This window comes from Catharus ustulatus, chromosome 9 (genome assembly GCF_009819885.2).
Source record: "Catharus ustulatus isolate bCatUst1 chromosome 9, bCatUst1.pri.v2, whole genome shotgun sequence".
NCBI classification, from domain to species: domain Eukaryota; kingdom Metazoa; phylum Chordata; class Aves; order Passeriformes; family Turdidae; genus Catharus; species Catharus ustulatus.
Genome location: NC_046229.1, coordinates 16,203,698 through 16,216,439, shown reverse-complemented (window position 1 = coordinate 16,216,439; position 12,742 = coordinate 16,203,698). Strand labels below are relative to the sequence as shown.

Here is a 12,742-nt window from a genome sequence, read left to right as displayed (position 1 = left end):
CCATTGTCTTAAATCTACATAGAGAGGAGAGAGCCAGAGAGGTATAAGTACAGCAGGCTACTGGGAAAAAAAAAAAAAAAAAACCAAACGTTTATAAGTAGAAATTTCTCCTCAGAGCAAATTTTTCCAGTTTGTCTTGATTTTTTCTTTCCCTATTTTTTAAACACAACGTGTGATGGAGACGATTGTTATTATCCAAAGGACCTGAGTTGCTGGCTCACTGCATCTCTGTTTATGAAATGCCATAACAAAAGTGAGCTCACGCTTGTGTGCTTCCAATGCGTGATGTTCCTGTGTGCCAGATGGGCACTTTCATGACTGTATGAGCGTGGATTATTTCATTTCCTACATCTGGGACTCCAAATGGCTGCACAGAATGCCACAGGAGAGAAGAACAGATCTTCAGCTGGGGAAACCTACCTTCACAGGGGAACCAGCTACATCAGAGGGGAAGAGGCAGAAAAGCCCCGAGTGATATCTGAAAGTTCACATAAATCAGGGCCATAAGGGAAACCTTTAGAACCAGGAACAAGACAAAAATAAACAATAACTAATGCTGGATGTCAGCTGTGCGGAGGGGGGAGGGAAAATAAACCATAAGCAGTTTCTTGTCTGGCCACAGAAGATGTGTTTGGAATGCTGTTTTGTATTTCAGCTCAGAAACTCTGCTGTGACCTTCAGATATTGCTGGGTATTACAAGTTCTACAGATAGCCAGGGAGAAATATTCCAAGGAGAGATGGCATGTACTGTGCCATACTAGTTAATGTTGTGTGTGTATTGCTCACAGCCTGTTCCCAAACTGCGACCAAGCAGCCTTGTTAAGGCAGTGCGGAATCCTACAGTAGCAGTCAGGAATGCTAGTTAGTCATAAAGCCATTGCAGGATTTGGGATATTTAGTTGTTTGTTTGTAGGATAGGAGTGCTTTCTTTTCTCTTTTTTTAAGCCCAAAACAACGGAGAGCAGATCTTCAGTATAGTGAGGATCTGGCTCACTACACTTTTGCAGAGTATGTTGCGTTTCAGAGCCAGGAAACAGGAGGAGATGGTGAGAAGAATTAGCTGTAGCAGAAAAAATATATAGTTAAGTCAGTGACTTTCTTAAGATGAAAGAGAGCTAACCCCCAAAAGAGAACAAATGAAAAAAGTAATGAACAAAAAAGAAGTAAGAGCTTGTGACACAAAGTAAGAAAAATAAACAGCAGTTGATTTAACTATTTTGCATAAGGTATTTACAAACCACAGCATATTACTGTTTGCTTTATGCATTTTCACATCCTGCTCAGTTTAAAGCAGTAATTTTCTGCAAGGACAACAGAGGGAAAAAAAATGCTTTACACTGCTTATATTAATTACATTTTTTCATTACCCGTCATGTTTTCTACAGGCTTGTGTATTATTACTGTAAAATGTAATGAAACAGAAAAAGAAAAAAAGAATGGACTTCTGGGAAATTTTCCAATTCTTGAAATGCAATGTTAATTGAGTGCTATTTTTAGGTCATCACAGATAGAACTGAACCCATTGCCATCAGAGCACAGAATGGGGACAGCCCAGGTGCAACACAAACTGGGTGAGGGAATCAGTTTCTACTAATGGAGAAAAGGAGAGAAACTAACTCCCCAGAGGGGTGGGTTTGGGGCAGTTTCTATTTTTTGATGTAAAGTTCTCAAAACAGGAATGAAAGAGAAGGGTGCAGAGCTGGCAAGGGTCCACGACCCACCATGCCCAACCGTGGTCACTCCTGAAGGAGATCCACTGGCTCCTGAGTCAGGAGGGCAGAGAGGCTCTGCCTGGTTTTGTGGCTGACTTTCAGCTCTGGGATGGAGGGCACTCTGAAAGCTGACAAGAAATAAAGTCCCCCAAAATGTATCAGAAATCCCTTTAATTTATAGATCTCTTAAAAGGCTGCCAAAAAATCAATTATTTAATTTGTATATAGTGCAGCCATGGACTGATTCAAGTTCTTTTGAAGTATTTTTAAACAGTCATTGCACAAAGGCATCCTCTTTCCCATATGCAAAAAAAAAAAAAAAAAAAAAATTTAAAAAAAGAAAATCAGAATTTCTTACAATCCACTTTGATTGGAAGAACAGTGCAATTCACATGGAATTCTGCAAGCAAATCTGAGTCCCCTCACTCAGTCTATTAAGTGGGTACCTTTACTATCAATCCCAAGAATCAGTGTAGCTCTACTGCTCCATTTTTTATCTGCCTCTTCTCTCCTATAACAGGGGAAATAGGTACTGGCACTTGGCTGGAGGTTCCCTTTGAAACAGAAGTGGGAAATCCTCAGTGTGCACTACCAAGGCCAAAATCACAGAATCACAGAATGTGCTGTGTTGAAAGGATCGTCAGGTCCAGCTCCTGACTCTGCACAGAACATTCCCGAGAGTCTCACCATGTGCCTGAGAGCATTGTCCAAACACTTCCTGATCTCTGTCTGGCAGGTGCTGTGACCACTGCCCTGGGGAGCTGTTCCAGTGCCCAAACCCCTCTGGGTGAAGAGACTTCTGCTGATACCCAACCTAAACCTGCCCTAACTCAGCTTCAGGCCATTCCCTCGGGTCCTGTCACTGTCACCACGGAGCAGAGATCAGTGCCTGCTGCTCCTCTTCCCCTCCCAAGGAAGCTGTACCTGCAGTGAGGTCTGCCCTCAGTCTCCTCTTGCCCAGGCCGATCTCAGCTGCTCTTTATATGACTTTCTCTCCAGACACTTCATAGCTCTCCTTTGGATGATCTCAAATAGTTTTATATCCTTTTATATTGTGGTGCCCAAAACTGTGTGCATCAGTCAAAGTGTGGCCACACCAGTGAGCTCTGTGAACGAGGAGAGAGCATCCCACTTGAGAGAAGCCAATCTCCACAAAGGTATTCATTCTCTGTTTAGCATTGCACTGCTGTAAAAGCAAGAGCCTCACCCAAACATTTCGGCAGCCATTCTAAATGGCAGTGTAGCATGTTTTGGAACAACTGAGATTAACCCAGCTTTCTACCTGCTTTGGTCCTATCTCAAAAAGCAGTCATGATGAGATGGTAGAACTATCAAACCAGCTCTCTTTGTTTTGCTGTTAGTGATTTGCTAACCAGCCTCTAGGTATGAGATAACACTCCACTCATACTGACCAAGGTCATCAAAGACATTTGGAGCAGGATCCTAAACAAAGACACTTAAGCACCCAAATTCCTGAGATGATCTGGGCTCTTTTTAACTTGAATTCTACCCTTTTCTTTATTCATTAGAAGGTTTTTTTGTTTTTCTGTGGGTCTACTAGTCACTTGAAGGTCCAGGCTCATTCTTTTTCCAATCTCAGTTCAAGAATCTTGATTGTGCCCAAGGGCCACAAGAAATACAAGGCATCAGTAGTGCTTCCTTGGGCATGGCTCTCCTTGGCCTGTGCAATAGCTGTGCATCAGGTACTGTGCATCAGGTACCCATCAAGAGCATGTCTTCTCTTCTTGCCTATCTTCAATTCTCTACCCTTCCCTTAAGCCACATGACCTGCGACTTATCAAAAATACCCCCTCAGTGCATTTCAGATGTGTCTTCCACCTGTTCTACAGCAGATATGGCAATGGCATATAAGTGTTACGGATTTGCCTGGCAAGACTTAGATGGATAAAAAAAAACAACAAAGCAAAACACAAACTGAAGAGTTGGTTTGCTCTGCAAACATCTCTAGTGCTAAGATAGAAGTGATAAGTCATAAATATAAGCCAACATAATTTTCTCTTATCTGACACGTAGAATTAAGGCTGTTGTGCTCACTTATAGCAATAAGTGAGGAATGCTTTTAGGAATGCTGCATCAAAGGTATTAATGTGGCACACACTGCCCTGCACTCATACAGAAGGTGTGTGAACTGTGATACTCTTACTGCAAATCAAGAAAATCTGCTTCTTCTGACTCTGCTTGTCCTGCCTCCAGCAGTGGCGCCAACATTTGGACGTCATTTAGTCAAGCCAAGTGGCCCCAGCTTGTTGCAGCCTCACCATGGGCCTTAGCTCATTATTGGCTTGTCAGCACTAATACTTCATCAAGACCAATCTCAAACCTGGCAGCAACCCCTACATTTTTGTATCTCACCATGACAGACCCCTTTTTATGTTTAGATTACAGTTACTCCTCTTTGCTAGGAAAATTGATCTGGATCTACAGACCCTCTGATTGGGAGTCACAATATTTTTCCATAAAGGACCCAGTTTTATTCTTTCAGAATGATTCGTTTTTCCTTAGTTGTTCTCATAGGCTGCAGTCCAAAAATAGCAGAGCTCCTTTGCAGGCCAGAGCAGGTAAACTTTTTTTGTAGTGGGATGACAGGAGCTAGTGTTGGACAGTATGGAGGGTGCAAAGGGAGTCATGAAACCACAAGGTGTCCTGAAGCATGGGCAGCCTGACCTAAGCCAGCTGGATCTCACTGCACCACCCCTAGGGAATGGCTCCTATGTGAGCCAGCCTCTTCACTCCCCCAGCTGCTGAGGAAAGGGCAATAAATTTGTTCATTCCAAGTTAAGCTCATTGCATAAATCAGGCAGTCAGTATTCCAATGGCAATTCAGACTTGAGATAATGTCTTAAGATAGAAGTAGTCACTGGTTTCCATGGGAATTTTGCCATATCTTTCACCAGGACTAGGATTTAATCTATGGGAGTTTTCATTTTTTTGGCTGGATTAGCTGGCCCCTGTCCTCTACTGAAAGACAATCACAGTGCACCTGAAGAATTGTGGTAATAAGCCAGTCAAGGAGACTTTACAGGATGGACCTGAGGAGGCTGCAGTCGCTTTACTGGATCAATAGGTGGGATTTCATCAGAAAGAAAAGGTTCAAATGTCACTTGGAAAATTTCACTTCAATGTGTTCATTTTGTGTTTCAGCTGTGTTTGGAATGGCTTGTAGATTTAAACTGTGACTCAGAGCAGGAGAAATGAGGAACCATTAATTCTTACTAAAAAATGCTATTCCAGGCCATAACCCTAACATAAATGAATTTGGCATGTTCTGAGTGAACCATCACTTTCATGATGAAATCAATGGATATAAACTCAGCTTTGGTCAGATGAGTCCTCAAGCTTGCAGACCATGTACCAAATGTTTATTATTGCTCAGAAGACCAGATAGATACTGACTACAGCCCAGTGCTTTCAAAGAGTTCAGTTGTCTTGATCCAAGGGAGCAATACGAGGTAGTGCTTAAATGTGTTTCAGGTTCTGGGATTTTCAAAAACCCTTGTGCTCTCAATTCCCAATGACAACATGGAACCTGGAAGCTTTAAAAATCTGAAATAGGTACTGATCTGTATTCAAGGGAGCTCATGTATCTGTGGAAATCTGCCTCCAATTTATCCAGCAACCCTGTTGTTCTGGGTCACATTAGGGACTGTGGACACTTCACCTGGCACTACTCTGCAAACTCTGCTCCTTTGCATGGCTGTGGCTACACAGGAAGAAGGATGTATTACGGCTTTCAACTAACACGAAAATGCCATAAGCAATGATGTATTAGCCAGCATGTTAGAAGATACCACTGTATACATCAGATGCAGAACCCAATTAGTGGGGTAATTACAGTTTCTGATTTAAAGGTTTTTGCAGCTTGTGAAGCTTCCCACCCTTCTTGTCAGCCTCTATGTCCTCCCTGCTGAGGATCTGCACTGCTGCAGGTGAGGAAGCCCAACTAGACAACATGGCCTGCAGTCATGGGCTCGCAGGCTACATTACTGGCACCCAACTCACATCACAGCCAGGACGACTCAGATGCTAAACTGGCTGTCCATGCTCACACATGAGCCTTTGAAATGAAAATGTACATGGGCCAACTCCTGAATACTTTTGTAGATACGCCAGCACATGACCTGTGTGGTCCCCTTGTAGTCCTACTTAGACTAAATTTGTGAATATGCAGTGTTCTTACCCAAGAGAATGGACATTTGTGATCTAATTGATTAAATCTGTGTTATCCAAGAGGGTGTTCCCAGCCAAACAGTGCAATGCTTCTAAAGCATTCCAGAACAACTCCCAGAATGACTTGTGCTGCACCCACACAGAGCTGTCTCTGACACTGCACTCCTGCCAGTCTGGGAAGTAATGTGGGCTTCAGACCAATCAGCTCTGGGCATCAGGGGTTTTGTAATACTAGAAAAAGGTGGCTTACACTCCACTCCCTTTTCCTGGCTGTATGATGCGAAATGCTGCTGAAGTCAGTGGAGTTGCACTGCTACAAGACCGGGTACAACAGAGCAGGTAAATATCTCAATATATCTAATGGTGATAAAGTTAATAATGTCAATGCCAACAGAGTCCAGAGCAGGACTGATGTCTTGGATTTGCCTCAATAGATTGCACCTGTTATTTTCACTGTTACTTTGTCATCTTCTGGGGTATCATCACAATAAAGTTCATCTCCCAACTACTCAAACCCAAGCATATCCCTCTAAGTTTTGGGGTTGGGATAAAGAGTACCTTAAATGCTGAAATAGTATCCTTTGAAATGGGGCACTATGCACCAAAGGCCTACCAGGTTCCCCTCAGAAGAGTTACCTGAAGACTGGAGGACTGAAAACACTGGCTGCAGCCAATTTATTTTTTTCGATGTGTTAATCCACTTTGTCCAAATACTATGGACATTTGGTGCGTTTAGTTCTAAATATGTCCAATGCTCCTTTAGGGAAGAACTTCAAAAACCTAAAATCATCTCTTAAGATCAAATTCATTGCCTGAGCTCAAAATTACTCTTCTCTACACAAATAAACCACACACACATACTTGTGTGCTTTGTCTGCACTGCAGGAATTGTCCTGGGATAGCACTGTGCTGTCTGTGGAGCCTGCTAAAAAGCCTCGCTTTCTGATACTGAGAGAGAGCTGCAAATATTAATATATCGTTGTGGGCAGTGGGAAGCAAGAATGATTATCCTAGAATATAACAAATCTAAAAATAAATTGCCTTCATTTTCACCTATTGCACACCAGTGGGGGTAAAACAACTTTAATTAGTGTAACAGGACAATAGCACTGGAATTGGCTTGGTCACAAGATTTTTGCAGGATGACACTGATGGTATTACTATCCAACTTCAAAGATTTGGAAAGATGTGGTTGCTAACACTGGAGAATAGAAACCTGTTTTTCATCAACTAGGCTGGCCTGACAAATTAAGTCTGTGGAGTCATTAGATTAAGATAAGAGCTTATCTCCTAGACTGACATTTATTCAGAGGTTTTTATGCTGCTCAGCTAGTAATTAGTGCAGTTGAATTTTTAACACTGCTTTGTCCAGTCACTTGACAAATATGAAATATATACAGTTTTGATTAAAAAAACTAAACAACTAAAATCCAAGAATTATTATTATTAGCTTGGAAAGGTTTTAAAAAGAGTTGAGATGATGCTAAAAATCTTCAAGGAGGTCAGAAGTACTTCTGCTGTTGACTCATTTCCATACACAGATTGAGAGGCTCCATAAACTAAATTTTTAGACACAAGCAGCAGATATCTGTAGCAAATCTGTAATTTCTTTCATGCCCATCCATTTTGTAATTCTGCTGCTTTAGAGAGGCAGGAATATGGTGCAGGCTGCGGTCCTGCTCATTAATGCTTGTCTGCTTCCTTCAGCACTCAGGTTAGGATTTCAGGTGGGGACAGTTTCAAAAGGAATCTTCTTTCATATGGCTGATTTCATGGGATAAGGTTTATTTTTCCTGTCCTAATTTTCTTGTAATAACAGATGGATTGTTCCACATTAAACCAATGCATTACTTTTGGACACATGTTTTTAAATTGCTTTAGACTAACAAGTATCACTTTTTTTAAACAGTTCATTTTGAGTAACTGAAGATCAGAATTGGATTAATAATTAGTAATTAAATGGATGACTGTTTGTTTATGAGGCTTGACAGTTTGTTACAGCTACATCCTGTTACAGCATTTGTTTTGTCCAAAGTGCAACCATCTCAGCATCTATGGTTGTTGTCTTTAGAAAAACACAGACAAGAGGAGTTCATGCTAGTAAATTATGGTGCATCCAACTGCTTTAGTTCTGTGATTACTGGCTTTCACAAAAACAACAACAACAAAAAAACCCTCTTGTTTACATTTTGCATGTACTGCCAAGACCCCTGAACTCTGTGGACTCAGTGCCAGGGCCATCAGCTGCAGAGGGTGACACATTGTCACTCACCTGCACTCCTGAGCTTGAGGCAACAGTGGTAGAGCAGGACACAGGTTCTCAGCTGCATACTGGTTTTCCATGTTCATTTCTATGGGTTTTCATGGCATTTCTAGAACCCCAAAGCACGAGAGGAGTTTTAGCATCTCATAAGTACAACAGGTTTTCCATGGCTGGAATGCCATGGAAGAGAAGTAAGGCATGAGCCAGGGAGTTATTTCAGATCTTTGCACAGGCAGGAATAAAACCCCACTGCTCTCTACTTTCTGCACCAGACCCTTGACCTAGACCTCCCCTGACTCCTGTTTCAATGCAGATGCTTTCAGCCCTCTGTGTCTGCTAAGGTCCTTGATACTTCCCACTGGAGATGTGAAACCCTGTATATTTTGTATATATTTCATGTATGTGTAAAATTCAAGCTCTGTGGCAATCTCTGCCATTGGACACCCCACCATTCCTGATCTGTAGTTGACATCTCAGCTTGTGGTCAGGAGTGCCTAGAGGTAGAGATGGAGACAATATTTTTGCTCATTAAATGACCTGGAAAGAAATTTGCATCAAGCTGAAGCACTTGCATCAATTTCCCAAAAGCTTGAAGTACTGTTTTGCTCTCTAAATTTCAGCAGTTAGTGCTGCCTTTGCTGCATTATTCCCAACATATAACTCACTTTCCAGCAGAGAGAACCCTTCCTGGATTGGGTGAGCATGAAGGAAAGACCAAATTTCTGATGCCTCTAGGGAGGAGCGTGGCCTCAACAGAGAGAGGAGGAAGGATTACAATGGAAGCTTCCCAGGATTTATGGCAGCAGCATTCCTATTTTCCTATATTGTTTTACTTTCCTGTGTTGTGCACTGCTGTGTTGTGCATTGATGCAGAAGTTGGATAGCGTTAGCACTACCCTGGCAAGCTTCAATCTGTTGAGCCTAAAGACTCCCCCTCCTTAGACTGAAGGGGGAAAGTTGCTATCACCCAGACACACCAACAGAACCAAAGAAAGACCTCACCTCTGGACAAAACCCCAGCTGTGTGAAAATATTAACATCTTCTTTTGATGGGCTGGAGATTGTAGCATAGAGGTGTCTTGATGTTGTCTGTCACAGCTGTCTATCAACAGTGCTGGCTCGTGGGGCAGTTCTTTGGCCCCACAACCTTTTCAGAGCTGCCCTGCTGTCACCATCCTCATGTAGTTCCATGAGAAATAGCACTGAGTTGCCCTTTTGCCTTTGGCCAACAATTTAAAGACTATTGCTGCTTGATGGTGCAGGCAAATAAATTAATAGCCTTGGTTCTGGCTACAGTGTCTGGAGTCCGGGACCTTCACTGGCCCCACACAGAAAGCCAAGGATTGACAAAAGCACTTGCAAAAGAGAAGTCCAAACAGGTCAAGGGAAGGGGCATTGCAGACTAATAAAAGCTGTTACTACGCGGAGAACTTTGCTCAAATTCTGATGCCAGAAAAGACAGCCTAGACTGGCAGGTAAATCTCCCTGAAAATAGCAGAAATCAAGGTTAGAGCAACGTATTTATCCCAGGTTACTTAGTAAATATGGAAATACTGTAAAAAGAGAATTGGAGATTGTACAGAAGGAAGGTGTCATTGAATAGCAATAACAGTACAACAATGCTATGCTTTACTCTGCTCTCCATTTTTCAGTGTCCTGCTCTCAGGTTGTTGTTTGCTCTTCAGTGTTTGGCCAAGGTCAGACAGGTGAGACAGAATTTTTTTTTGATGTTTCTTGTGTTCCTAATCAATTTTTTTAAATTACGGTAAAGGGCAATAACTTTTTTTTAACTGGCAAATACATTTTTAGTGTCACCAGAAAATGGTGCCTGTGAACTTGGGTGTTACTCTGACTTTTTATGATTGCTTTTGGCTTCTAAGTTTGGTGCAAGGGGTGGCCATATCCCAGAAAAATATATGCTTGCCCTTTTTAACAGAATTCCATAGGCTGAAATTTATCCATGATAAATGTTTCCCAGTACAGTAAGTTATGCAGGAGGTTCCACACAGATATCCTTTACTCTCAGAAATGAAGATGAGCACTTAGTAGCACAAGTACATGGTATAGCTATCCAGTTGTTTGTGTTTCCCCCAGGAATTCAACACTTTTTACAAATAACCACACTTTGCAGTTCCATAACACAAATCCTGTGACCCCACAGGATAACTGCAAAGGTAGGGTAAACACCTCTCCTTCCATTTTATAGGTACTTAGCACTTATGAAGTGCAAGCTCAAGGCAGGCTGTGAGGAACATCTACACTTAAAGAAGTCTCTAGAAAGCTAATGGAAATTTTTTGCTCAAATATTCATGGTAAGTCAAGTGGTCACTGGTCAATGCAGCTGCTGGGTTGGTGGGTTCTCTTGCACCGTGTTAGAAGTCCCACTGTGATAGCTCAGCCTCTCCCCAGTTTGTTTTTCTGTTGTATGTTATTCATTAAACCCTTTGCTGTGACTTGCCATGGCCAGTGTGCCAAATCCTGAGCAAATCATATCCTCTGTTCTTCTGTTGCAGATTTGTGAGATAATCTACTATAGATTAATCATTTCAGTCTTATGGTGCAATGTCAAAAATAAATTGGGGTTATGAAGCTGGAGGGGAGCCACTTGGGGGTGGTGTGTTCTCACTGACGCTCCTTATTTGACTTTGAAAACAGTGTCATGACGAGATTTTTGAAGCTGATTGTTACCCCATGGAATCCAAATCACAAGGTAAAAATGCTGTGGAGTAAGTTTTCATCTTTACAAATATCAGCTCAATGTTGAATTATAAACAATTTTCAGGCTATTGCCTTCCCTCTCCTCTCAACATGAAACATATCTGGGCTGATCCATTACATCTCTTTAGAATATAAGATGGTAGAAAAATAAATAGAATAAATAAAAGCCAACCCCTTTTAAGGACTGAATATCTGCTGGAGATGGAGGTATCCAACACAGAAAAATAATACAGGCCAGGAACACAGCCAAATATACTGTAAGAAAATAATAATTTGCATAATTTAAAATATTCTCGAACATTTTATAAGATCCCAAATGTCGAACAGTGAGTAATTTGTCTAATACTGCAGTTCTTATTGCCCTCCCAGCTGAATCACAGTAAGTCCTTGGTGTCTTCAAACCAGAGCAGGGGTTAGTGCATACAGGGAGCCACTCTCCTTAGCTTCCTGGTCTCTTCTGCAAGACAGGAAGATCCACAATCCTCTCTGAATTAGGTATGAACTGAGAAATGAGACATTTAGTTCTGTCAGTGCTGCCATGCACCATCCACCTAGACAGCAAGGCTTTATCCTGCCATCAGTTATTGAATGCAGACCTACAGTGATTTCATGACATGCTTTACCTTCCAAGGGATGGCAGAATATTGCAGAGAATACAAGGAATGGAAAAGCACTATTTTTGTTACACTTTCTATTGCTTGTGTGCAAGTAAATCAAACCAGATTCCATGCTGTGTGATATATCATATAACCCTTCACTGTGATATGTACCCAACGATTTGTTTTTCACTATGGTAGCTTTTCACAATTCATAAGTCAGATGGAAGGTAGAGAGATTTCCTAGCTTGAAATGCAAAGTGGGTTTTTTAAGATATGCAAGGGATTTTTTTTTCCTATCAAGAATAGTTACTGAAGAATACAGATGAAAATATGTGCTGGAGCATATTCACTAATGATTTACTCAAGAGGTATGATGGCATCCAGAGTCCCTTACAGAGGTCTTCTGAGCGATTAGTGCATTATAAGTGTGCATTCAAGCAATATTAAGACTCTAGTAATAAGATAGCCAACAGAAGAAAAGTACTAGCGTAGTACAAATCTGAATTGGTTTGAATGGATTCATCTTCCACTTAAGACCTATCTTTTGTATTCAATGGGTAATTATGGTGGTATTTCCAGATCAAAGAATATTCTGAGTTGGAAGGGACCCACAGGGATCATCAAGTCAAACTGTCAAGTGAATGGCCCATATGGGGTTTGAATCTTGGTATTATTAGCACCATGTGCAGCATCACGTGCTAAAAAAGCTGGATGTGTGACCCTAGTTAGAATAGAACATAGGTAAATGGATAGCATGTCAAAAATAAAATATGCCTTTAAAATATCATTAGAACATTGGTTCTAATTGGTGAATCATAACAGTATATTACTTAAAAAGTGATGGGCAGAAAGCCTCAAAATACTTGCTAATTGAGCCTGAAAAGTAATTTTCTTTCCTTGCTTTCTCAGCAAAAGCAATCCTATCCCACGCGCTCTGTTCACTCAGCCTCTCAAAGACCAGTTCCATGTGAACACTCATTTCCCTTGGGAACAAGGATAAGAACCAAGTTTATGCTCAGCACCAATATGACACGGGTCAAAGGATAAGCTAGGTCTAATCTAGCACCCAGACTTGTGTCACAGGATGTCAACATAATGAATGCCGCTAGGGCAAGCTCAGAGCAAATCAGAAGTCACAATTAATGTATCCTGAGGTATTAATTATGAATTGATATTTTAGGGACTCAGCATGCTGCCCTGGGGACCTCTTGCCATGTCTTGTACACCAGAAATCCCACACAGTGTTTATGTGAATAGACCT

At 41.5% G+C, this 12,742-nt stretch overlaps 1 protein-coding gene across 15 annotated transcripts in view; it reads left to right on the top strand.

Moving 5' to 3' along the window:
• LOC117000414 overlaps positions 1-12,742 on the top strand; it is a 44,889-nt gene that overhangs the window by 6,833 nt on the left and 25,314 nt on the right. For 2 of the 15 annotated variants that reach the window (XR_004418757.1, XM_033068020.1), the window contains exons 3-5: positions 9,817-9,870; positions 10,371-10,476; positions 10,820-10,874. The exons of 9 other annotated variants lie outside the window; for them this stretch is intronic. Coding sequence is in view for 4 of the 6 variants with exons in the window: in XM_033068020.1 (XP_032923911.1) it covers positions 10,474-10,476; positions 10,820-10,874 (58 nt within the window). In the remaining 2 variants the exon portion in view is untranslated. Of the gene's footprint in view, positions 1-3,635; positions 6,241-9,816; positions 9,871-10,370; positions 10,477-10,819; positions 10,875-12,742 lie in introns of those variants that run through there. 4 more of the 15 variants (XR_004418758.1, XM_033068023.1, XM_033068022.1 and 1 more) reach the window with 3 other exon arrangements.